This window comes from Rhinatrema bivittatum, chromosome 8 (genome assembly GCF_901001135.1).
Source record: "Rhinatrema bivittatum chromosome 8, aRhiBiv1.1, whole genome shotgun sequence".
NCBI classification, from domain to species: Eukaryota; Metazoa; Chordata; class Amphibia; order Gymnophiona; family Rhinatrematidae; genus Rhinatrema; species Rhinatrema bivittatum.
Genome location: NC_042622.1, coordinates 77,907,281 through 77,934,934, shown reverse-complemented (window position 1 = coordinate 77,934,934; position 27,654 = coordinate 77,907,281). Strand labels below are relative to the sequence as shown.

General features: G+C 47.4%; 1 protein-coding gene across 4 annotated transcripts in view; it reads right to left on the bottom strand.

Moving 5' to 3' along the window:
• GOLGA2 (golgin A2) overlaps positions 1–27,654 on the bottom strand; it is a 128,970-nt gene that overhangs the window by 96,294 nt on the left and 5,022 nt on the right. For all 4 annotated transcript variants that reach the window (XM_029611637.1, XM_029611639.1, XM_029611638.1 and 1 more), the window contains 5 exons: positions 25,116–25,156; positions 23,278–23,341; positions 16,312–16,371; positions 9,828–9,908; positions 8,790–8,828 (listed from right to left, as the gene is read on the bottom strand). In XM_029611637.1, the coding sequence (XP_029467497.1) occupies positions 8,790–8,828; positions 9,828–9,908; positions 16,312–16,371; positions 23,278–23,341; positions 25,116–25,156 (285 nt within the window). The remainder of the gene's footprint in view (positions 1–8,789; positions 8,829–9,827; positions 9,909–16,311; positions 16,372–23,277; positions 23,342–25,115; positions 25,157–27,654) is intronic.

The window sequence follows — 27,654 nt, the reverse complement described above, 5'->3', positions numbered from 1 at the left end:
ATCACCCAGATTTTTTTAAATTAAATTATTTTTAAATTATTTTTTTAAATTATTATCGACACAGTTTCAGATGATATTAAGAAGGGAATGTTTTGAAGGTATGAATTTAGCTTCCCTTTTAGATTTGCAGAACACAAATTCGAACATGGCCATTAAGTCATTTGGAATTGGATATTGCCACTAGGCTTCTGAAATTTCCCCTGGCATGTATGGTTATGGCTCGGAATTTTATAGATTATTGAAACCGAAAGTGCTAGACTCTGTTACATATGTATAATTTTTCAGTGGAACATGGCTCTTTTTTTTTTTCTTTAGAGGCAGCAATTCAAGCATTTATTATGGTTTTTCCTAAGAAAGGTAAAGATTTGACTATGCCATTTTTCTCTTGAATGTTGACTTAAAATGTTAGCATCTATTTTGGCACTAAATTATTTTGTTCCTGATTTGATTGCTCTTGATCAAGTGAGCTTTGTCAGGGGAGGCATGGTGTTTGTAATATACACAAGCTAATTCATGCCCTATGGACACCAGATTTGTGTACTGAAAAGGTCTCATTATCAGTCTAGACATGGAAAAGGCGTTTGATAAAGTTCAATGGAATTACTTATTTTGGGTATCAGAGCAAAATGGGTTTAAGGGGGACTTTCTTTGTTGGCTGCAACTTTATTTAAATCCTAGTGCCAGATTAATAGTTAATAGGCTAGTTTCATCTTCCTTTAACTTGCAAGGCAATATGTGTTACGGCTGCCCACTTTCCCCATTATGGGCCTGATTTTAAAAAGCATTTGAGTAAAACCCAGTTTTACTTGAGTAAATGCACTTTACTTGAGTAAGTGGGCTTTTGACAATTGTGACAATATATGCCATTGATTTACTCAAGTGCACTTTACTCGAGTAAATGGCTTTTGAAAATTGCTACAATAGTATGTTACATTTACGCGCGCAACTCCTTTGAAAATTGCCTCCTATATGTTTTATCAGTAGAACCCTTGGCTATCAAGTTGAGGAGCTATTCTAAATTTCAGGATTTTTCTTTTGGGAATTGTGAACAGAAAATGTGTCTATAGGAAAATTGGTTCTTACCTGCTAATTTTCGTTCCTGTAGTACCATGGATCAGTCTAGACAGTGGGTTGAGCCTCCTTTCCAGCAGATGGAGACAGAGAAAACTCAAAGGATATCCTTTATCAGGACAGTGCTCCCCCTGCGCCCCTTCAGTATAAACATTATCAAAGCAGAAAAATGTAACCTCAACTAGAAATAGGATGAAATAAGAATGAAATTGGCTAAAAGACTGGGAACCGCTGGTTCTGCCACCTTCATCTGCTGGAGACAGAGAAATACTGAAGGGCGCAGGGGGAGCACTGTCCTGATACAGGATACCCTTTGAGTTTTTCTCTGTCTCCATCTGCTGGAAAGGAGGCTCAACCCACCGTCTGGACTGATCCGGGTACGTACAGGGAATTGCAGATAGCATTTGACTTTTTGTATCCAATCTGGTTGAATCTCTGCCTTTAATAATGGCGATCTTTCAGGATTTTGGTTCCTTTGCTGGGTTATCTATTAATTAATTATCATAAATCCGAAGCTTTGGCCTTGATTCCTGCCACTTGAGAAACTTGGCCTAGAACTTTCCCCCTCTACAATGGATCAGCACAAATTTTACTTACTTGGGTCTTCAATTTTCGTTTAACATATTGGATATATATATATATATATATATATATATATATATATATATATATATATATATATATATATATATATATATATATATATATATATAAGCGCTTAATATATCTCCTTCAACTAATATGTTTCAAACAAAACTACAATCTTGGTTGAATTTACTTCTCTTATTTGGAAGAACAGCACTTTTTAAGATGGTACTCCTTCCAAAATTGCTGTATAAGACTTCAAATATTACCAAGCTGGCTTTTACAAAAAGATGTTTTACATCTGACATTGCTAGTTGTGGGCTTTATATAGCAATCTAAAGCTAGACATATTAGTTATCACACATTATTACAGAATCAATTTTTGGTTGGTTGAAGTCTTCCTGATTTTTGATTCTTTCATTTTGCTAGCCAATTTAGGTTTATATGGCAATGGGAGATGGGGAAATGTTGTATTCCTGGGTTAGTTGAATCTTATGTCTAATTTTTCTGCAGGAGCTGTTTTACACATGGCAGATTCTGAGATTTCTCCCTTGTTGAAATCTTTCCATTGTTTATGGTTGTAAAGTGTGTCTGGAAATTTCTATGTGCTTGATGGGGGGGGGTCTCTATCATCAATTTCTGGTTTCTTGTCTTTCACTTGAAACAAGGCATTCAAACCAGGATTGATTTATTCTATATCTGCTGAATGGCATTCGAAAGGTATACAGCCCGCCTCAGACCTCTATTCTGTGGCTAGTAATTCTATATTTTCTTTTGAGCAGCTAAAGAAAGACTTTGCTTTACCTCTTGGCATTTCTTTGCCTACTTACAGACAAGACATTATGTATTTTCATTACAAAAAAGGTACCAGATAATTTTGTCTCACAATTCATTTCTCTTTTGCTGGAAGGCTGAGGATCTAAACACAACAAAAGTTCTTGCTGGTATAAATTACATGATAACACACCTTCCTTAGTCCTGGTCGTAGGTGTGAGGAGCTGGGGTTGGTGACCCCATGGAGTTCCAGGATAGTAAGGCACCAGGGGTGATTACCGGTAGTCCGGTCTTTCCCCCTCAGTCCCGATCCGATTCAAAAAAAAAAAAAAAGAGAGAAGCAGCTTGTTAGTCTTCTTTTGGTTTCCTGTGTTCTGGAGGAACCAGCTTTACCGCTCCCAGAGCCAGGAGACGTTTGAGAGTCTGACGCATAATCTGCTGTTTGACTTGTGGACTGGATGGAGATATTAAGTAGAAGTTTCTGAGAGGCTGAGCAAATTCCAAAGTGTAGCCTCGTTCTATTATGTTTAGCACCCACTGATCGGAAGTAATTCTGGCCCATGCCTCGTAAAACCGGGTCAGGCGACCCCCAACCCGAGGGATCGAGGGATGGGCCGGCCCCATCTCATTATTTATTTATTTATATTTATATTCCGCTTTTTGCACTATTTTCAGCACTTCAAAGTGGATTACATTCAGGTACTGTAGGTATTTCCCTATCCCCAAAGGGCTTACAAACTATTATGTAGTCTTGGAAGCGAGAGAGGAGGAAGGACCCCCCTCTCTCGAGGTTCTGTGTCTCCGAAAGGACAATGACCAGGCTTGGCTCCTTGCCAACGGTTGCCGCTGTCCAGCCGCTTGCTGCCTGTTCTGCCAAAACCTCCACTGCCCTGGAAAACGAGAGCGGGAGGGTTTCGGTCTGTCCTCTGGTAACTTGTGAACTTTGTTCTCCCCCAGGGACTTTATCAACTGCTCCAAATCATCCCCGAATAAAAAACCACCTTTAAACGGAATAGCCCCAAGCTGAGCTTTGGAGGAAACATCCAAGAGCCTCAAAAGATGCCTTGCCAAGACTGCAGACGACATGTGCGAGAGGAGGTGCGGAGCAGGTCATATAGTGCATCCGCCCCATATGCTACCACAGCTTCCAAATGCTGCGCCTGCTCGGACTCTCCCAGAGGAAGAACTCTAGACGTCAGCAATTGCTGGACCCAGCGCAGGCTCACTCACAGCAACATATAACTGCTACACACCGCCACCCGGATACCCAGGGCTGACACCTCAAAAATGCGCTTAAGAAGGACTTCCAGCTTGCGGTCCTGAAGATCTTTTAGAGCCGCTGAGCCTGCGACTGGAATAGTGGTCCGCTTGACAACAGCCGAAACTGAAGCGTCTACCTTAGGGGATCGCAGGAGCTCCAGAAACTCATCCAATAACGGATAAAACTTATCCATGGCTCGACCAACCCGCAAACCAGTATCCAGAGCATCCCACTCCCTGGTCGTCAGCTGCTGAAGCATTGGATGGAAAGGAAAAGACCAGGTCCGCGTTCGCAATCCTGCCAGGACTGAATCCACCATGTCCTGCGGCGGAGCCTGCAGGGAGAGATCCACTCTGAGCTCAGAAAGGACTGCAGAAATAAGGGGTTCTAATTCCTCTCTCTGGAACAGACGAACCACCTTAGGGTCATCTTCATCCAAGGGGTTCTGTTTCCCCTGGTTTTCATCCAATCCCCCCGCGGGGGGGGGGGGGGGGGGGGAGGGGGAGGAGAGGCCCCTGCATCTGCACTGCCCGGAACCCCTCCCGAAGCCACAACACCTTTTAACTTCGCGACCCGTAGAGACGCAGACACATCCATGCGCTTGGCTACCTTGGGGGACGGTCCCTGCGCAGGTCTCAACGGCAAAGCAGCACCTTGCAGTGACCTGGAAGCCAAAAATGCTTTATGCATAAGGAGGACAAAATCTAAAGAAAAGGAATCAGAATCAACGTCCTGTCACCCTGGTAAAACAGGATCCCTCTTGTAAAGAATCCTGGTCCTGATCTAAAGTATCCTCAGGACTGGCAAGGACCGGCGACAGCGCTGGGGGAAGCTCCTCCACCCCCATAGCCTTTGCCTGAGCTTCAGCAAAGGTGTTTAAGATGGCTGCCATTCCTGCACTGAGGGGGAAAAGGATCAGACAGAAGCTCCCGTTTTTGAACCCCTTGAGGCTTGGCTAATGCTGCAGACCCTGAAAAAGAGCTGCCTTCCCCTCCAGGTAGGTAGCGGAAGCAAATACCAGCCCTAGAAAGCCATGCAATCGATTCTCCACATGCCACACAAAGATGGCCGCAGCATCGTGGGGGAGGGGGGGGGGGGCGGTGGAAACTGTCCAAAAACACGCAAAACAACGTGGCGAAATTCGTCAAAAACATGGCGAATTAAGATAGGAAGGGGTTCTGGATTGCAGCAGAGCAAAAAAGAACATTTTTGAAAAATTTTGATTTTTTTTTTTCCAAAACACTCAGAATCACCACAGGGTAAGAGAGGGACTGGACCATCAGTAATCTCTTCTCCAGCACCTTACCTGGCTGAAGCCCCGCAGGGTTACCAACCCCATCTCCAATAACCTGCCACCAGAAAGGATGGCCCCGCAGGATCTAGCAACCCCTCTGGGAAGATTGAGAAAACAATCCCCTGTAGAAGAGCTTCTCCTTCTTCTTCTTAGTTATTTATTTTTAAACTTGCTTGATTCAAACTTATAGCTAGTTCACTCTTAGTTAATTTTAAGAGATAGCCTAACCCCAGAAACAGGGCAAGACTGCAGAGTTTGCACCACCTCCATCTGCTGGAGACAGAGAAATACTGAAGGGATGCAGAAAGCACATCAGGTTAAGTGAGGGTGCCTTTCAAATTTTCTCTGTCTCCACCTGCTGGAAGGGAGGCATAACTCATGGTCTGGACTGATCTGGGTACGTACAGGGAACAGATTCACATTTACCCGTTCTAGACCTCTCATGATTTTAAAGACCTCTATCATATCCCACCTCAGCTGTCTCTTCTCCAAGCTGAACAGCCCTAACCTCTTTAGTCTTTCCTCATAGGGGAGCTGATCCATCCCCTTTATTATTTTAGTTGCCCTTCCCCATTATAACTGTATCTTTTTTGAGATGCGGTGACCAGAACTGTACACAGTACTCAAGGTGCAGTCTCACCATGGAGCAATACAGAGGCATTATGACATTTTCTGTTTTATTCACCATTCCCTTCCTAATAATTTGTAACATTTTGTTTGCTTTTTTGACTGCCGCAGCACTCTGAGCTGACGATTTCAATGTATTATCCACTATGATGCCTAGATCTCTTTCCTGGGTGGTAGCTCCTAATATGAAACCTATCATCATGTAACTACAGTATGGGTTATTTTTCCCTATATGCATCACCTTGCACTTATCCACATTAAATTTCATCTGCCATTTGGATGCCAAATTTTCCAGTCTCACAAGGTCTTCCTGCAATTTAACACAATCTGCTTGTGATTTAACCACTCTGAATAATTTTGTAATCATCTGCAAATTTGATTACCTCACTCGTATTCCTTTCCAGATCATTTATAAATATACAAGCCGTTAAGCCCGTTAAAACGGGCTACATCCCTCTGTCTCTCACCTCCCCCTCATTCTCTCTCCCCTACCTCCCTCATTCTCTCTCCCCTACCTCCCTCCCACCCACTCACTCCTCCCCAGCCTCCCTCTCCTCTCACTCAGTCCCTCCCTCCCACTCAGTCCCACTCACTCCCTCCCCCTCTCTCTCTCACTCACACTCAGTCCCACTCACTCTCCCTCAGTCCCACTCCCTCCCTCCCTCTCCCTCAGTCCCACTCACTCCCCCCTCAGTCCCACTCCCTCCCTCCCTCTCCCTCAGTCCCGCTCACTCCCCCTCACTCAGTCCCTCCCCCTCACTCCCTCCCCCTCACTCAATCCCTCCCTCTCACTCAGTCACTCCCTCCCACTCTCTCTCTTCGTCCCTCCCACTTAGTCCGTCCCTCCCTCCCTCTCTCTCTCTCCTCCCTCCCTCGCTACTGGCCGCTGCCGCTACCGCCGCCGCCCGCCACCGCCGCCACTGCCGCCCGCCGCTACCGCCTCCGCTGCCGCCCGCTACCGCCGCCGCCCGCTACCGCCACCGCCCACCACCGCTGCCGCTACCGCCGCCGCTGCCGCCCGCTACCGCCGCCGCTACCGCTGCCCGCTGCCGCTGCTACCACCGCTGCCGCCATGTTTTTTGGTTTTTTTTGACGCTGCCTAAGACTGACGTGCTCGCCCGCACATGCGCAGTAGAGCTGCTCTCTACTGCGCATTTGTGGGCACGTCGGTCAAGCTTCATTTATCTAGTTAGATTGAAAAGCACGGGTCCTATAGGCACTCCACTGTTTACCCTTTTCCACTGAGAAAATTGTCCATTTAATCCTACTCTGTTTCCTGTCTTTTAACCAGTTTGTAATCCACGAAAGGATATTGCCATCTATCCCATGATTTTTCCTCTACTTTTTTTTTTACACAAAACTTTATCAAACTCCACAATACCTAGAATGGAACACAGCTGTCCAGCACAAAATAAAAATATTAGCCAAATTTAAAAAAAGGACAGACTGACAAAAAAACTGCTGTCCTGAGCCTGCAGCTGCCTCAGCAGCCTCGTGACAGGGAGGGATCTGGACTACCAGATTTACACCCCATAGAAGAAAGAATCAAGTTTACAAAAGGGTCACCAACCCCCAGCTTGACCAACTCGACCAGTCCGGGAAGGATCCATTAGGACCCAAAAACCCCCTGGGAGAATGGCTCATAAATTCAAACAGTGCATGTTTTGCACCATCTACCATCTGCTAGAGACAGAGAAATACTGAAGAAATGCAGGTGGCACACATGATTATGTAGCAGTATAACTCTCTGTCTCCATCTGCTGGCAGGGATGCAAAATCCAGGAGTCTGGACAAAAAGGAAACATTTTGTCTTTGATAATGTGATTTTATAACATTTTTGTATATGTTCTGCAGGAACTTGCCTTGGGCATGATGGTGGAAAAGTAAAAAAAAAAAAAAAATCCCAGACACAATAAGATCAACAGGTCCTGTCAAACCAAATGCTCATTTTCCTTCATTATGCAAGCAGATCCAAGAAAAAAGGTAGACTGAATATTTGTAACTTTAAAGCTTTTAACATAGTATCACATAAAAGACTGTTGAACAAAGCATAAAAATAGAAATTGGGAGCTGCATTTGTCTTTATATCAAAAGATGGCTAAAAGACAGATTCCCATGCATAGCGACCTGTATCATGTGCCTCAAGGACTGGTGTTAAGTTATTCAGAAATAATCTACAAGAGGGAAGTAACAGGACACCAAGCTATACTGGGTTGTAAACACTGCTCAGGATATGATACTCCTATAAAAGTATTTCGACACTGGGAAAGGAGCAGACTAAGAGTAGATAAGATTAAATATAGAGAAGTGCATGGGAATGCAGACTAAAAATGGAATAGGTTTATGCTTCAATGAAACCACACAGAGAATAAGCTTGGAAACTGTGAACCAGCTACAAATAAGTATGCCGAGGCTAGGCCATCTGCTGCTGTGGGTAAGAAAATAATCTTGCCATTGTACAGAGCACTAATGAGGGAATGTTTGAAGCATGGGCTATAGCTTTTAACTTCCACATTCAGAAAAATTATCATGGAACTAGAAAAGCTGCAGAGAAGGGAAACCTATGAAATAGAGGAGCTACTCTCAAAGGAAAATCTTATCAGGATAATCTCTAGTTCATATAAAAAAAGATAAGAGGGCACACAATTATATTGTAAAAATAAAGGATGTTGCAGGGAAACCATATGCCCCCAGAGTAACAGAGTAGAAATGTAGGTTTCAAAATCTTTAGTGGAATGAGTTTTTACACTGTGTGGTAAAGCTTGCTCAGTGTTTGAGATGCTGGCTCATGCTTCTCTCTGTCATTTAGGCAGGAGACAGTTAACATCAACAAACTTTTGTCAAAATAGGTACAAGAGTTAACCCTGTTTTTCCACGTCTATATCTGTGGGCAAGACCCATGTTATGAAGACATGTAAGACAAGACTATGAGTGGAAACAAGAGTACATTAGGTGGCTGTGAAGGCTCTACACACACTGTGTACTCCACAGTACGTTCATATCCAATCACTTATGTACCCTGTAACACTGATCCAAATCAAAAAAATGCTATTAAAACTAAACAGTACAATTGTCAAAACCTCACTGAATTCTGGAACTTATCCCCTCAAACAATTCTTTCATCCTCTGTTTAGAGCTGATGTGGCTCCACTACTAGAACAGCCTCTAGGCTTTTACCTTCTCAAGCTGATTCATCACATCTTGGTTCTGCTGTTTCTGTAGAAGAAGACATTGACATTAAAGCCATGAACCACAATGAGGACATCAGCAACGGTCTTTTCTTTTTACCCAAACACATTCTGTGTCTCTTTTGCAAAAGGAGCCAATAAAAATATGTTTATTCCTATGAAACATCTTTAAACAAGTTAAAGTTCTAGGAAACAAACACTGCTAAGCAGTAGTAAGACAGAAATAAGACTCCTAATCCCCAGAGAATTTAGGCTTGCCTAAACTGGAACCTCAGATGAAAATTAAGAGCTTCTTTCCAGAACCAGTACAGCTAAATGAGACTGCAGCTATGCTGCTGGATCTAGGGAAACAAAGCCAAACATGTTTACAACGAACTGAAGGGAAACTACAATTCATGGAAAGACGTGTAACTGCAATCCGACCTTCCCTCAGCCCAGAGAGAGAGTGCCTAGCCACCCGAGGTTTGCAGTCAGTCACAGCACCCACACACCAGAGACAGGACCCAGCAAGCCAAGGTCTGCAGTCAGTCACAACACCCACACACTTTGCCCGGAGACAGAGTCTAGTAAGCTGAGGTCTGTAATCCCCCAACTACAGGAGAAAATGAAATCATGACAAAAACATCTGCAGTTTCACACTAAGTTTCTCATTTTCAAAAGCAAAAGGTTCCAGTTATGTAAAAGAAAGAACATCATCAGTCAACTAAATGGAAATAAGGATCCTTGCACCTAGTATAACCTACATGAGGAGGCATTCGGTGCTAACACCCAATACAATACCCCATCTAATAACAAAACAATAACAAAAAGCCCAAATACCAAGAATTCTAGATTGCTGGCAGGGGGAGGAATGCAAACCACAGAGAGCTAGGGGGTTAGAGGTAGAGGAGTGCTAAGACAGAAGAAACAGCAAACAACAAAGGTGGGGAGCAGTGAATGCCAAAAACCGAGAGGTGTCAGAAAGCACTAAAGCAGGGATGAGGGGGTAACAAGTGACATAAGAGGATGGAATGAGTGCCATGCTTACCAGTTCCTCTATCTGTGCACTAAACTGTGTGTTTGTGAGATTGCTTGAATCAAGTGCTCCTGCCAGCTCCTGGTAACGAGTCTGTGCAGAAAAGAAAAGGAGACTAGGAGAAAGAAAAAGTGCATCACTAGGTTAAATCTTACAGTCTGAAGAAAGGGAGAAATTTGCAAGGAATAGCCCACAACAGTGATCTGGTGATACCAGCTAACCTTGAAACATAGGGCTCCTTCCGGTTTACTATTTCTGTAGGTACACTGCAGGACTAAAACACAGGACCTCGACACTGTGTGTGAAGACACTACAGCAGAGGTCCCCAAACTAAGCCTGTGAGCCAGACCCAGTCCATCAAGCTCATTTTGTTGGCCTGCCATGTTTTTGTTTTTTTTTTTTGGTGTGTGTGGCTGCATCCAGCCCATGTAGAGGGTTTCGTTTGCTATGCAGAGCATGACAGGCCCTTCCAGCAGGAAAAACAGCCCTCATATGGCATCACTAAAGAAAGCCACTGGAGGGCAGGCTCGGTCCTGCCAGCAGGAGAAGCAGCCAGCCCTCCTGGACCCATGCCAAAGAAAGCCGCTAGTGGGAAGGCCAGGCCTTGCCAGCAGGAGAAGCTTTCCCCGGACCCACACCAAAGAAAGTCACTGGCAGAGAGACGAGGTCCTGCCAGCAGGAGAAGAGGCCACCGGATAATGCGCTGAAGGACACCACTGGGTGGGGATGAGTGAGTGCGAGGAACAGAAAAGTAAGAGGGCGGGGATGGGAATGAGAGGGAAGGGAAAGAAAAGGAGGAAAAGGGTGAGTGGGAAATGAATGAAAGGGGTAAGAGGTGAGGGAAAGGAGGGAAGTAGGTGGAAAGAGAGTGAAGGGAGGGGAGTGAATGAGATGGAGGGGAGGGGCTGCACCACATACACACGCACTTCGGGAACAAAGGCAGGGGAAGTCAGGAAGCAGGATTCCCAGGGATTGTGGTAGGCAACTTCTGAAAAATCAAATATTAATGGCAGTATCTGCCACACCCGAGAACCATGTCTCCCCTCATTCCCAGCATCTGAAATCATCAAAAGTGCTAGACATGCTCCAACCTCCCAGCAAACTTTGAGGGGAATCCTTCCCCCTCCCTATCCCAGCTCTTTGGCAATTTGAAATTTCCTAGCTGGCCCTTCCTTTAAAAAGTTTGGGTACCCTGCACTACAGCAAGGACTGAGATATAACAGCCCAGAGATGAACTAATGCAGAGTAACAAGACAATGAAAGACTAATAGACCAGGGGAAGAAACATCCTGTGTGCTAGTCCTCACATATGAGGCATCATTTCTACAGTCTGTGGCTGCTGCCAGGTATGGAGGAAAAAGAAAAGCCAAAAAAAAACAAAAAAACAACAACAAGTAAAAGAAAAAAATAACTCCCAAACATAACAAAATAGACAAATTACCCCTTCATTCCACATTCCACCCCTTCGTGCAGTCTTTTGTGCTACGTTTATTTTAATTCCCTTAAGTTTTTCCTTTGTTAATTAACCTTTTTCATAGTGTTTAGTAATCTCTTGTTTATTAAATATGTTCAATGTATTTGACTTAGAAAACCTATTTTCCTGCATACTCTGTTTTTAATGTAAACCGATATGATTTGTATCTGATACAAGAATGTCGGTATATAAAAATTCTAAATAAATAAATAAATATAGCCCACAGGAAGACGTTTCACCACCTCCTTGAGACACTTGGCCTAGTGGATAGTTGGAGATTTAGGTTTCTCTCTACTAAAGACTATACTTTCTACTCTATACCGAATGATTGCTATTCTCATACAAATGTTATTTTGCTCTGCAGCTCTGGTGGGAAAAATAGTACAGGCAGACATGGAGCCAAGGATATGGTCAGATCATGTGCCTATTTGGGCTGAATTTTTAAATTTTAGTCCTTTCCAACCAAGGAAATCCTGGAGGATAAATAACTCCTTACTAAAGGATGAAACCCTATGTCAAAAAGTTGAAATAGAGATTCAGGAATATTTTGACTTTAATGATAATGGAACAGTTACGAAGGCCATTCTTTGGGATGGATTAAAAAGGAAAATTGGTTCTTACCTGCTAATTTTCGATCCTGTAGTACCACGGATGAGCCCAGACTGTTGGGTTATGCCTCCCTTCAAGCAGATGGAGACAGAGAAAAACTTGAAGGACACCCCTGTAAGTAGGATGCGCCACCTGTAGCCCCTTCAGTATAAACAATATCAAAGCAGAATTAAAGTGGTAACAGGAATCCAAAAATGTAAATGGTTAAACCAAATTTAGGAGACTCAACTATGTACAAAATGTGAAATCTTCATCCTGCTATAGTATGACAGGAAAAAAAATGATAATCTGTCGAGCGGAATCAAAAAACTGGGCAAGTGTCTGGGCTGATCCTTGGTACTACAGGAACGAAAATTAGCAGGTAAGAACCAATTTTCCTTTCCCTGTTCGGCAGCCCGAACATCCAAATGATAATGCCGAGCAAAGGTATGCAAAGATTTCCAGGTTGCCGCCCTACAGATCTCCTGAGGGGAAATCAACTGACTTTATGCCCAGGACGCCACCTGAGAACGGAGCGAATGAGCCTTAAGACACTCTGGAACTGCTCACCCGTGACATATGTATGCTGAAGCAATAGCATCCTTCAACCACCGGGCAATAGTAGCCTTGGAAGCTTTATGCCCTTTCCTGGGACCACTCCACAAGACAAAAAGGTGATCCGACAGGCAAAAATCATGAGTGACCTCCAAGTAACGCATCAGCGCCCGCCTGACATCCAAACGCTTCAATTCACGAGCATGTGGACAATTCTGATCCAAATCCAATAAAGATTTGGATCAGAAAGTTTTGTTTCATCCTATTTGCATTGTTACATTCTTTTTACACTGTTTCTTTGTAAACCCCAATTTGCACTGTTTACATTGTAAACCTTCTAATTGCACAGTGTTTCTCTGTAAACAGATACGATGTGCAAACGGCAATCGGTATACAAAAACCTTTAAATAAATAAATCCAGGAACGCAGGCAACTCAACTGACTGGTTCACGTGAAAAGCCGATACAACCTAAGGCAGAAAGGACGGCACGGTTCTAAGAGAAACGCCAAAATCGGAAAACCTAAGAAAAGGTTCACGACAAGATAGGGCCTGAATTTCCGAAATTCTCTGAGCCAAGCAGATAGCTACCAAAAACACTGTTTTGAGCGCAAGGTCCTTCAGAGTGACGCACCTGAGCGGTTCAAAAGGAGGGTCATACAACGTCCTAAGGACCAAATTCAAACTCCAGGTTGGACAAACAGCTCAACGTGGTGGATGCAAATGCTTAGCACCCCGAAGGAAATGAACCACATCCGGATGAGCCGCTATGGACGCACCGTCCACCTTTCCACGTAAACATCCTAACGCCGCCACTTGAACCCGAAGAGAACTGAAAGCTAGCCTTTTTGCCAAAGCCTCTTCCAAGAAGGCTAGAATGTGGACTACCGAGGCCCGCCTAGGGGAAACATTCGACCTACTACACCAAGAGTCAAAAACCTTCCAGACTCGGACATACGTAAGAGAGGTGGAAGTTTTGCGAGCCTGTAAAAGAGTGGAAATCATCGAATCCGGATACCCCTTCTTTCTCAACTGGCGCCTCTTGTAAGCCAAGCCGCTAGACAAAAGCGATCCACCTAGTCGAAAAATACTGGACCCTGCTGCAGGAGATTCGGAAGATGACCCAGACGGAGTGGCCCATGCACTGCAAGGTTGAGGACATCCGCGAACCACGGCCTTCGTGGCCATTCCGGAGCCACCAGCACCACCGCTCCCAGATGGGCTTCTATCCTTCTCAAGACCTTGCCTACCAGAGGCCAAGGAGGGAATGCGTAGAGCAGAATGTCACAAGGCCATGGGAGGACAAGAGCGTCCACCCCTTTCGCACCGTGCTCTCTTCTGCGACAGAAGAAGCGCGGCGCCTTGGCATTCCTTCAAGTCGCTAGTAGGTCCAAACGGGGAATCCCCCAGCGATGAGATATCAATGCGAACACCTCGTCAGATAGCTCCCATTCTCCAGTATCCAATCTCTGACTGCTCAGAAAATCCATCTGGTACATTGTCTACCCCGGCAATGTGTGAAACCGCTATCCTGAGCAGATGAGTTTCTGCCCTGGCCATGAGCTCGTCCGCCTCCGCTGCTACGGGGCGACTCTTTGTGCCTCCCTGCCGGTTGATATATGCTACCGTCGTTGTGTTGTCGGAGAGCACTCTCACCAACTGACGATGAACCAGAGGCAAGAACTTCTGCAGGGCCAAGCGGACTGCCCTGGTCACGAGACAATTGATGCGTCCATTGGCCTTGGGCTACCTGAGATTGGCAAACTGCCCCCCAGCCGGAAAGACTGGCATCCGTCATCACAAAAGTCCACTGAGGGACCTCCAGATCCATCCCCCGGGACAAGTGTTCGTGGGTCAGCCACCAAGCTATGCTGGACCTGGCCAGGTTATCTGGGGGTGCTTTTCTCTGACTCCATCTGCTGAAGGGAGGCATAACCCAGCAGTCTGGACCGATCCTGGTGCGTACAAGGAAACAAATTTAAAGGACACCTGTGACTGCAACTCTTTTTTTTTTTTCTTGTTTAGAGTCAATTAGCCAGGACTGCAGGTTCTGCCACCTTCATCTGCTGGAGACAGAAATACTGAAGGGGCTGCAGGTGGCGCATCCTACTTACAGGGGTGTCCTTCAAGTTTTTCTCTGTCTCCATCTACTGGAAGGGAGGAATAACCCAGAAGTCTGGGCTGATCCAGGTACGTACAGGGAAATTATGTTTATACCGAAGGGATGTGGGGGATTTGGAGTTCCATGTATTGCATATACTACAAAGAGGCGTATATTTGTGCTATATTGGAGTGGCATAAAAATTTGGGGAAGAAACAATGGATGGATATTGCAGATCACTTGGTGCCAGGGATACAGATTCAAGCTCTTCCTTGGTTATGTAGACACCAATGGCAGTCTTTGGCAACTGGAAATCAATATACTAAATGGGCTTTCGAGGTGTGGACTACAGTTAAAGAAAAATTGACCTCGTGGGGGAAATTTTCTCCGTTGACACCCATAAGGTACAATGCAGTTTCAAGAGTAGGAAAAGAGGGGAATCATTCACATAGGGCAGCTTTTAGGTCCTCAAAGTTGGATATCTTTCTTGGATCTATGTGATAAACTGAATTTGACTGCGAGTGATCACTTTGCTCATTTACAATTACAATCATATCTGCACCGGGCCTTGGGCTCGAGCTGGGAAGGTAGAGGTCCTTCTACATTTGAGAAATATTGCCTTAAGGGTTTGCCACTCAAAGGGTTTATTTCCAATGTTGATAAGAAATTGGGTTATCCGCCTGAGGGCCTGCTTAAACATGAAAGAGAATGGCAGAGGGATTGGGGTATAGAGGTCGAGAATGGGGACTGGAGAATTATTAGGTGGTGTGTCCGGAAAACATCTATTGCAGCCTCTCTAGTGGAAAATGAATTTAAAGTATATAGTCGATGTTTCCAAACTTATCTGATCTGTGCTGGAGGGATTGTAGGAACTGGAGTACGATGAGCCATATTTGGAGGTTTTGCCCAGGCATTACCACATATTGGGATATAATTCACTTGCTTATTAAGGACATTACCCAATTTTCTTTGGACAGTGATCTTTTGGTTTTGTTGTTATTTGCTCCAGTGGAGGAATTACCTAAGAGTTTGGACATTATATCACATCACAAATTCTGTTAGCAGCATGTTGCAAAATCGCTGCTCACTGGAAAAAGGATGAGCCCTCCTAGTACACTCTCGGTGTATAAATGTCTTCTGCACATCTACCGGATGGAGAGATTAACCACGATTACATTTTAACACTATTGGAAGATTTGAAAAACTTTGGCATGATTTCCAAATCTGGGACAGAGATAAGAATACAGCATTCTTGGAGTCTTGAAGATTACATTAATAAGAGGGGGTGGTTTAAGGGTGAGGGTTTGTTTGCCGGTGAATAACTGACAGATTCATGTGAATTTTTGCATTAATGTTTTTCTGAAGCATTTCTGTCAAAAATGTAATTGAAAAAAAAAAATAGACAAATTATATGGCGACTAAAGAATGTTCAGCTGGTGGCTAAGTTTTCTAAATATTTTCATAGCCCTGTTCCATTGCTACAAATCAAGCAGAGAGGAAGGACATAAAAAACAAGCTTGGCAAGAGAGGGAAAGAGAGCTCCAGCAAGAGCAAAAGGGATGAAGAGAAGGAGAAAGAGCACCAGTGAAAGTGAGAGGCAGAGACACTAAAAGGTTGATCTGACAAACAGAGGGAGGGTCAGTAAGAGATCTGGCAAGGGAGAAAGAGGCAGGCCCAGTAAAAGAGACAGATGCTGTAAGGGAAGGATAGCAGGAGAGGAGAAAACGAAGGTGAAGAGTTCAGGGAAACAGAAACAGGTCTTGAAGTGAATGGAACTCACTTCCAGCTCCTTTGTGTTGGTACAAGAAACTGCATTTTCTCCATTCACGTATGACGTAGACTAAGAAAAAAAATCAAACCTTATAATTAATCCCCACATGGACTTACTTGCATGGCTAAAAGTAAAATACATGTACACCCAACTGCAAGACTAGACACCATGAGCTATAACAGTAAGATACTCAGTAAGATACTCAAAGGAATACCAGCTTCCCCACCCACCATGTCTTTTACCTGAACTTTCAACCCTTTCTTTCTACTGCCTGCCATAAACAAGACAGATTCCAGGACTGATAATAAGGGCAATGCAAGGAAAAGGTTAAAGACGTGGGGATGGGGAGTTGGAGTCAAGTTGAATGTTGGAATTTGGGTGCTCATCTACTATGTTGTTGCTTCAAATGCAAGCAGCTGAAAGAAGACAGGGCCACCTGCAGCTTCTCTCAAGCTCTGTGGATTGTCAAATTCATATCCCCCAAAACCAGAAGCCCTAACCATAAGGCAGTAGACTAGTCTCCTCTACCCCAGTTTATTACCCCCTTCCTTCAGCTTATCTATCCCAAAACCAACACCCCACAACACATCTTCCCCAACATACCCACCCCAATCCTTTTTAAAGCTTCTATCCCCCCCCCACTCTATTCCTCCATCCCCTCACTCCTTCCTGAGCCCCATCCCAGGCTCTACCCCCAACTGCTTCTCTCACTAGTCAGCCTCCACAGGTTTAACTCCATCTGGCCCTCATCCCAAGCCAACCCCCCCCCCCCCCACCTTCTGCCGGCACCACCCTCAAAGCAGCCATTCTCTTCAGGCACTGCCTGGTGTCCAAACTCCCATGCTGCTCTCACAGTCTTGTAAGAACAGCACAGAATTTCGGCCACCATGTGGCCGAAACTCAATGATAGCCATACAGTGCCAGAAGATAACTGCTCTGGAGGCAATGCCAACGGTAAGCATCCAGACAAGTGGAGGGTAGGATAAATTAACTGGCAGGTAGCAACTTGCTGGAGGTGGTGAGAATAGTAGATAGAGTGCACTGTGTCGAGGACCCCACTGCTTTCTCTCCCATCCTCTCAAATTCTGCGAGAAGGTAAAAATTTGGCATGGGAAAGAAGTTTTGCACTGTGCAAAATTCCCCTAGGAATAAATTGCCAGCCACTAGGCCTTTCAATATGCTAGAAACATCAGCTAGAAACCAGAGATCAGTGTAAAGGAAAATTAGTTTCTTACCTGATAATTTTCGTTCCTGTAGTACCAAGGATCAGTCCAGGACACCTGGGTTGTGACTCCGCACCAGTAGATGGAGACAGACTAAAACTTGTGGGCGGAGCCATATATGCCCCTGTGCCAGTCACAGCCCCTCAGTCTTACGGAATGTCAAAGTAGAACACAACCAGAGAAGTAAACAAAACTAGATACCGCTAACTAACGGGGAAAGAAATACCCCTTCTGGAAACGGACTCTCCAACCGAGAGAGCGAACAAGCGGAACAGAGCAAAGCAAAACACAGAGCGGACTCTCCATTACTTCAGCGCAGCACTGCGGGCGGGATCCTGGACTGATCCTTGGTACTACAGGAACGAAAATTATCAGGTAAGAAACTAATTTTCCTTTCCCTGTACGTACCAGGATCAGTCCAGGACACCTGGGATGTACCAGAGCAACCTACTGAGGGTGGGAAGCAGAGAGTCCCGCTCGGAGTACCCTCTCTCCAAAACCCCCGGAATCGGTAGCCCGGACATCTAGCCGGTAATGCCGGATAAAAGTATGCAACGACTTCCAGGTGGCTGCCCTACAAATCTCTTGAGGCGACACCTGAGAAGCTTCCGCCCAAGACGCTGCTTGAGATCGAGTCGAGTGAGCCCGCAGCCCCACGGGAAGAGGTTTTCCCCGCACCAAGTACGCCGCACCAATGGCCTCCTTGAGCCAACGAGCGATCGTTGTGCGGGACGCTGCAGCTCCTTTCTTTGGTCCAGAGAACAGGACAAACAGATGATCTGTGACCCGAAACGGATTAGTGACCTCCAGATATCGGAGGAGGGATCTCCGCACGTCAAGCCTCCGTAACTCCCTCTCTTCGGTAGCAGAGGAGTCTCCGCACGCAAAAGCGGGCAACTCCACCGATTGATTCACGTGAAAAGACGAGACCACTTTCGGTAGAAAGGAAGGAACCGTCCGTAAGGAAACCCCCGAATCGGAGATACGCAAGAAAGGTTCCCTACAGGACAGGGCCTGTAACTCGGAAACACGCCGTGCCGAGGCAATCGCCACCAAGAATGCCGTTTTTAAAGTGAGATCCTTAAGAGTCGCGCGTTTCAAGGGCTCAAACGGCGCCGTGCATAGAGCGGAGAGAACCCAGTTGAGGTTCCAAGCCGGACAAGGAAGACGTAACGGGGGGCGAAGGTGCTTAGCACCCCGAAGGAAACGAGCAATATCCGGGTGAAGCGCCAGGGAGTTACCTCGCAAACACCCCAGCGCCGCCACTTGGACCCGTAGGGAACTGCACGCCAGACCTTTGGCCAGACCCGCCTGGAGGAACGCTAGAACCTCAGCGACAGAAGCCGAAGTGGGGTCCACCCCTCGCTGCACGCACCAGTCCTCAAAGACGACCCAGACACGGACGTAAGCCAAAGACGTCGACTGCTTCCTGGAACGCAGTAGCGTGGCCACCACCGCATCTGAATAACCTTTTCTCTTCAGTCGATTCCTCTCAAAAGCCATGCCGCGAGACAGAAGTGATCCGCATCCTCCAAACAGACGGGGCCCTGATGGAGTAGGGCCGCCATTCCCTGGAACCGAAGGGGTGCCGCTACTGCCAGTTGTACGAGGTCTGCGAACCACGGCCGGCGAGGCCACTCCGGTGCCACCAAGATCACGTTGGCCGGATGCAACTCTATGCGCCGTAGAATCTTGCCGATCATCGGCCACGGGGGAAACACGTAGAGCAGCACATCCGTCGGCCAGGGAAGCACCAACGCATCGACGCCTTCTGCCCCCCGCTCTCGTCGTCGACTGTAAAATCGCGGGGCCTTCGCGTTGTGCCACGTGGCCATCAGATCCATGTGGGGCACCCCCCACGTTTCGCAAATGAGAAGAAACGCTTCGTCCCCCAGCTCCCACTCTCCGGGATCCAGACGATGACGGCTGAGATAGTCCGCCTGCACGTTGTCGACTCCCGCAATGTGAGACGCTGCGAGGTTGCTGAGATGTAGCTCCGACCAGGCCATCAAGCGCTGAGCTTCTTCTGCCACCTGGGGGCTCCGGGTCCCCCCCTGCCGGTTGATGTATGCCACGGTGGTCGCATTGTCCGACAACACTCGGACTGCCTTTCCCCGCAGCAAAGGTAGAAAAGCCTGCAGGGCCAGACGGACCGCTCTGGTCTCTAGGCGATTGATAGACCACTGGGCTTGCGACACTGACCATAGGCCTTGAACTGAGCTCCCTAGACAGACCGCTCCCCAACCGGAGAGGCTGGCATCCGTGGTCACCACTGTCCAACTGGGCACCAGGAGAGAGATTCCGGCGGAAAGATGACTGGGGTCCAGCCACCAACGCAGGCTGTACCTCGCGTGTCCCGCTAGAGGAAGCGGTAAGTGGAAATCCTCCGAGACCGGCTTCCAGCGGGAAAGCAAGGATGACTGTAAGGGTCGCAGATGAGCGAACGCCCATGGCACCAGCGCCAGCGTGGAAGCCATAGACCCTAGGACCGTAAGGTAGTCGCAGACCCGCGGTTGGCGGAGAGACAACAAGCGGTGTACCTGAGTTTGCAATTTGACCATCCGTTCGAGGGACAGAAACACCTTGCCCTGCTTCGTGTCGAAAAGAGCTCCCAGATATTCCAAGGTCTGCGTGGGTGTCAGATGACTCTTGCTGAAGTTGACCACCCATCCCAGGGACTGCAACAGATGGAGGACCCTGGCCACCGCCATCCGACACTGACCCTCGGACTTCGCCCGAATCAACCAATCGTCCAGGTATGGATGGACCAGGAGACCTTCTCAGCGCAGTTGCGCCGCCACCACGACCATCACCTTCGTGAAAGTACGAGGGGCCGTTGCGAGCCCAAAGGGGAGCGCCCGAAACTGGTAATGCCGACCCAGAATGCAGAATCTGAGGAAGCGTTGGAACGACGGCTGGATGCCTATGTGAAGATACGCCTCCGTGAGGTCCAGGGAGGCCAGGAATTCGCCTGGCCGGACCGCGGCGATGACTGACCGGATCATCTCCATTTTGAAGCGAGGAACGCGAAGGCATCGGTTCACCCCCTTGAGATCCAGAATTGGTCGGGACGTGCCGTCCTTCTTTGGAACGATGAAGTAAATGGAGTAACGGCCCGTTCCTCGTTGGCTGACCGGAACGGGGGAGATAGCTCCCAAGTCCTCTAGGCGGCGGATGGTGTCTAGCACCGCCGCCTTCTTCTCGGGAGCCTTGCAGGGTGAGACCAGGAACTTGTCCACTGGAATGCGAGCAAAATCTAATGCGTAGCCGTGTCTTATCACGGTGAGGACCCACTGGTCCGACTTTATTCCGGCCCATCTCTCGAAAAACGACAGCAACCGCGCCCCGACGTTGGGAACGGCGTGCTGAGGCTGCGGCGGGAGAAGGGCCGACCCCCTTTCATTGTGAAGATTTGGGCGCCGTGATGGCCAGGGCACCCCCTGGTCTACCAAAGCGCCTCCCACGAAAGGACTGCTGCTGCTGCTGCTGCCACTGTGGGGTACGGGAGGAGGAAGACCGGAACGAGTGCCCCGACGACCTTTGAGGCCGCGCCCTCCTGGGCCCACGAAAGCGGGACCTGGCTGAAAAGGAAGGCCGCGACCTGGATCTATCTTCGGGCAACCTGAAAGCCCTATTTTCCCCCAGGGAAGCCATCAAGTCATCTAATTCCTTGCCGAACAGCAATTTACCCTTGAATGGCAGCGCCCCGAGGTGAGCCTTAGAAGAGCCATCCGCCGCCCAGTTGCGTAGCCACAGGAGGCGGCGCGCCGAGACAGACGCCACCAGGGATCTAGACGAAGTGCGCAGCAGATCGTGGAGTGCATCTGCGCCATATGCTATTACCGCTTCCAACTTATCCGCTTGCGCTGCCTCGTCTGCCGAAAGATCCGCATTGGCTTGAAGGACCTGAGCCCAGCGTAAGCCAGCTCTCAAAGCGAAATTCGTACACATGGCGGCCCGAATTCCTAGCGCTGAAACCTCAAAAATCTTCTTGAGCTGTACTTCCAGCTTCCTGTCCTGAAGGTCCCGAAGGGCTGTCGCACCCGTAACCGGGATAGTAGATCTCTTCGTAACCGCCGAAACCGCCGAATCCACCTTGGGAAACTTGAGAAGGTCCAGCGCATCCTCCGGGAGCGGGTAAAGTTTGTCCATGGCCTTGCTGACCTTCAACCCTAACTCCGGAGTGTCCCATTCCCGGAACATGATGTCTGTTGAAGAAAAATGGAACGGAAAAGCAACTGCTGGTCCCGTGAGGCCTAACAGGACCGGATCCATGTTCGCTTCCTGACGAACCACCGCCGGAGGAGGGTTTATTCCCAGTTCTTGGATAATGGCTGGAATTAAAGGTGGCAATTCATCCCTACGGAAGAGCCTGACCACTTTGGGATCGTCTCCTTCAACTGCCTGTGAGCCTTTTGCTACGCCGGACGTAGCGGAGCCGTCCGCTCCCACATCGTTGGGTTCCTTCTGGGTCTCCTCAGGGGAATCAGCGTCCTCCTCGGGGGAAGAATCGGTGTCCGCCTCCTGTGGGACGCCACGTGGAGGCCGCTTCCCCCGCGAGGCGCCCTGGGGCCCCTCCGCGACCCCCGAAGGCTTCCTGGACCTCTTCTGCGGTGGAGCTCTGCGAGCCTCACTCCGGCCGCGCTTGCTTTTTTTATATTTCAGGACCTTGCGCAACAAAAGCGCAAGGTCCTCCGAAAGGGAGCTCGAGTCCGAGGAAAAATCAGCGGGACTCCCCGGGGACCCTGTGTCCCCCGAGGGACCCCCTCCGACCGCGATCCGCTGCGGGGAAAGCGCGGGAGGCAAGGCCGAAGGCCCTGCCGTTTCCCGCGCCATTTCGCGGCCCGTGGCCAAAATGGCCGCCACTCCCGCGCTAAGCGGGAAAAGCTCTTGGGGCTTTTCTGCAGCGCCCCCCCCGCGCGAAGGCGATCGCGCGGGCCGAAAACGAGCCCCCCGAGGCGCCCCAGATGTCCCCTCTCCGCCCGGGATGCAGGCCGCGCACAGACTGTCGCGCGAAAGACGCGCGCGCGCCGAGCCACAGGCCCGGCAGACGGAGCCGCGAGGCATGCCGGCGAAGAGGCGCGAAAACGGGGCAGCAGGAGCGACGAAAAATAAAGAAAAAAATTCGAACGGCCTCCCCCAGTCGGCGGCGCCCCCCCTGCGAGCGGCGACGCGAAGCAAGAGAGAGCCGGCACAAAATAAAAAACAAACCTTTTTTTTTTTAACAAAAAAGCCTGTCGCTGTCCACGGTCCTGGAGCCCTAATCCAGCAGGGGTGAGTGAACCGGGCTCCCCGGTGTCACCCCTGACGCTGCTACTAGGCCAGCTGGGTCCTCGACCCTAGCAGCGGCCTCAACCAGGGGGGGGTGGTCCCCTCAGAACCTCACAACCCCCCTGGGAGGCAGGGCGAAGGGACCTAAGTGACAATTTAGAAAAAATTTCCCAAATAGAAAACACCGTAGCCTAAACTGGCCTAACGAAATCAAAGAACCGACCCTGACGGAGTACCAGAACCAGGGCAGGCAGGGCTGTGACCGGACCTGCACCATCTACTGGAGACAGAGTAAGACTGAGGGGCTGTGACTGGCACAGGGGCATATATGGCTCCGCCCACAAGTTTTAGTCTGTCTCCATCTACTGGTGCGGAGTCACAACCCAGGTGTCCTGGACTGATCCTGGTACGTACAGGGAAAATGGGCTTGCCAAGCAGGAGCTTTGCCAGAATATAGAATACTAGGCAGCATAATAATCACCTGAGACACCAAACCATTCAGCTGCTCCGATAGCTGACGCAGGCTTTCTGTCGATGAAAGAGATCTATAAAAAGAACACAAATAAAGGCAAAATATCATGTGTTTAGATGACTACTCCTTTCATTAATGCCCTTGCACAAAAGACTAAAAGCATGGCCTGCCCCCTCACAAGTGAGGAGAATCAGGACATAAGAACTTAAGAAATGTCATGCTAAGTCTGACCAAGGTTTTCACTAGTGGTCAAGCCAGGTCGCAAGTACCTGGCAGATCCCAAAAAGTAGATCTATTTCCTGTTACTCATTCCCAGGTATAGCAATAGCTTTCTTCAGTCTACCTGGATAATAATGCAATATGGACTTTTCTTCTAGGAATTTGTCCAAACCTCTTTTAAACCCTGCTATACTAGTCACCTTGATTACATCCTCTAGCAACAGATTCCACAACTTAATTGTGCACTAAGTGAAAAAAGTACTTTCCACTATTTATTTTAAATTTGCTGGTTGCTACTTTCATGGAGTGTCTCCTTGTTTTAGTATTTTTTGAAAGGGTAAATAACTAAAATGGCAACTACACTGGGCCTCATGTTTCAACATCACATCAGCAAGCAATACAACATTCTCTGACTCAATCCTCTCCTCTGACCTTCTGCCTCTTCACCAACCCCCCCCCCATCCCCCATGCAACCCTCTCCTCTAACCTCCTGCTCCCCACCTCTCACTCTCTCTCCTCCTCCAACACCTTTCCTAACACCTTTCCTCCTATGCCCTCTCTTCCTCTAAACACCAGTCTCTGCTCCCTCAACTCCTCTAACCTGCTGCCTCCTCTTCCCTTTCATCTTCTAAGCGCCTGCCTCCCCCTCCTCCAACTGCCTGCTTCTCCCCTCTCTCCTAATAGCCTGCCTCCTCCCCCCCCCCATGTACTCTAACCTCCCTTCTTCCCTAGTGCCACCTTCTCTCTTCTGGCAGGAAGAGAAAAGCACTTGTCACCTGCATCTGTCACCACCTCTTCTGCCATCTTCAATCTGAAAGTGTGGCGCCCTGTGTCTCAGAACCACCCACACCCTGTGTTCAGATTTCAGATCGAAGCTGGCAGAAAAGGAGGTAGATGCAGGTAAAGAAGTGCCACTCTCCTCCTGCTGGCAAGAAGAAAGGGGACTGGAAAAGTACATGAGTGTACAGGATAGGGAGTGAGGGAGAGAAAGGAATGCACAGGTGTGGGTATGGGGGAGGGAAGGATTATACGTGGGCTGTGGAAGACACAAGTTTATGGAAGTGGACAAGCAAGGAACCCATGAGTGGGGAGAGGAGGGCAGCAGGGGAAAGATTTTTTTTTAATTATATGAACATTTTAATTACATAAAAATTTTAAGGAGGCCCCAAATAGGTCAATATGCCCCTGGCCCCACACCCATCTAGGATTGGCCCTAAATGTTTCATCTGCCAATTTAGCAGTCAGTCCCTTATTTAGCACCTCCCATAGTGTTGCTACAAGAACTTGTTTGTGGCTTAAGGCAACAAAACACTACAAGAGAGCTTTGCTGCCTTCTATGAACTCAAGCAAATCACTTCATCCCCCTCTGCCTCAGTACTAATCCAAGCTCTGCCAGGGACTCTCTCTGCAAGACCCCAATATCTCCGTTTTTCCATCTGTAACTAGGTAAGAATAAGTATACACTGCTCCATCTCGGTCTCATTTTGAAACTCTCATACAGATCAGTCATTGACATTGGTAGTCTCTCAATCCAGAGGAGGTTGCATACATGAATTTTAAAGTATAAATTACACTTGGATGCTCATTAGATTAAACCTACATAACTACAGATCATTGTTTTCACTCACCTATTTTCATCCAAGGTGGTCTTGTGATTAGTGTCAGACTTCTGCACAATAAAGTATAATATAGTCAAAATTTATCATAAAACTTATTGTTCCTGCTATAGGAGAAGGGAAAGAAAACTATGTATAGTTAAACAGTACAAACAGGCTCCATGGCCAAGAGTACATAGACCCTGCCATTACCCTTTCTGCACAGTACAAAAGGACATAAGGGCATTGCATAGTTTGTTATGGACTGTATTTTATAATGATGTATTATTATATGCATGGAGTATGGGTTTCCTATAAAATGGAATGGTCCTACCAAAAGGCTCAATTAGATTCTTACCTGATAATTGCCTTTCCTGGAGTCCTGTCAGACCAGTGTACTCTTGGGATTCTCTTTCCTACCAGCAGATGGGGGCAGAGCATTTGACTTCTCCCCAAGACATCAGCTGTACAAAGGCTGGCTCAGCAAGGAGACTGCCAGTAATCTTTTGCCAAAGCTTGTTTCTTCCTTGCTCTCTTGTACTCATCTCTTCACCATCTTTTCTTTTTGCAACTTGTTTATCTACTTGTACAGTCTGAACCTATTTCTTTTGCATCATCTCCCTGGCTTCCTTCCCCAGGAACCGCTACCTTTTGGTTCCCTGGCCTGCCCCCTTTCCCCGTCTGAGTGGGGATGCCTGTAGTTACCAGGTGCTTGGGTGAGCTCATTATCCCAAACAAAAGAATAGCCCAATAGCCTAGCTGGTTGTCTGTTGGTCCTTAAAGCAAAAAAATAAAAAATAGAATAAAGTCAAAAACAACCAAAAAGAAAGATAAAGCAAGAAGGAGAGTGCCCCTCCATTCACACCTCACAGAGTTCCCCTTCTTCGTGGCCCTGATCTGCGGACATCACTGCTTATTCTGTAAATCTGTTTAGGACTTATCTGACCTCTCTCTTTTTTCTCCTCTCGGGTGGGATTTAGACTGGTCTGTCAGGACTAAGGAAAAGCAATTAGCAAGTAAGAATCTAATTGAACCTTCCTGATCGTCCAGCCAGACCAGTATACTCTTGGGACGTACCAAAGTCCCCTATTTTGGGTGGGAGATACCCAGAGCCACTTCAAGGATTCCCGTGATAAAACTTGTCTCCCTTTTCTCATGCAAATTCAATCTATAATGCCTTGTGAATATATGCACCAATGCCCAGGTAGCTGCTCTGCAGATGACTATTGGCGCTATTGCCCTATATTGTGCCCATGACGCCTTTGTAGAGTGGGCTCTTAGCCCTGTTGGTACTGGTTTTCCCTTTATTAAGTAGGCTGTTGCTATTGTTTCCTTAATCCATCTGGCAATAGAGGCCTTGGCTGCCACCTCCCCTTTCCCATATGGCCCAGGCTTCCAGGAAATCAACCTTACGGTCTTCTTGCCTGCTGGACCAGCGTAACTCCAGATGCCCCTCACTATCTGCTGGAGGCAGAGACTACTGACAATCTCCTTGCTGAGCCAGTCTGTATACAGTTGACATCACGGAAAGAAATTATACACTTTGACCCCATCTGCTGGTAGAAGAGACAATCCCAAGAGTACACTGGTCTGGGAGGACGATCAGGAAATTAGATTAAAAAACTGCAATACAAGGTCAGACCGATGGTCCATTGGGGCCAGCATCCTGACTTTGACAGTGGCCAGTTCAGATCACTTGAAAAAAGTACCCAACAGATCTTAACAGGATTATCCTTTCCCAGTTGTTCACACCATGCTCTCGCGGTAAGAGATGGTGCTCCTCAAGCCTACCTAGCTAATAGTTGTTAATGAACCTGCCCTTCAGAAATGTATTTAAAACTAGTTTAAACCCAGTTATACTGGCCTTGACCACATCCTCCACCAACAAACTGGACATTAAGGAAAAAGCAAGCACAGACCCTACCTATCACCCTCTCTACAGAGTATAACAATATAGATACTGGACTCCAAGCTGAGAGCCTGTCCATTGCTCTTTCCACCACCTGCTTTCTGAGCTTCAGAAAGTCACTGAAACTCCCTGTGCCCAACACAGACTATAAATTATTTGGGGCATCAACACCGTAATCCTATAAACTAACTCATTTTTTTGTGCAATAAGTAATACTCCGGGGGAATTCTGTGCACAAACTTTAAATTCTGCAAACTTCTGCATAATTTATATTGGTCGAAATAACAATTTACATGACAGTCTAAGTAATTATATTTTAAATTAATACAGAAAAAAGTTATTACTTAAAGATGCAGAATTTTAAAAATTTTGAGCAGAATTTCCCTAGAAATTTACTATAAGTGGGTCCCTTCTATTCTCTCTCCCTACTCCCCTGGCAACTTTGCCCTCTCAGGCCTAAACTCCTCCACCTGCCAGTATCTCTCCCCTCCTCCTCTAGGCTGAACCCCTTCCACTCTTATCGCCACTCCCAGAGTTTGACCCTGCTCTCAGTACTGCCCCTCACACAGGCTCCCTCTGTCCTTCCCTCTCTCTAATACACATACACACACCCTCATACAGGCTCCCTCACTCTCTCGCACACACACATCCCCTCATACAAGG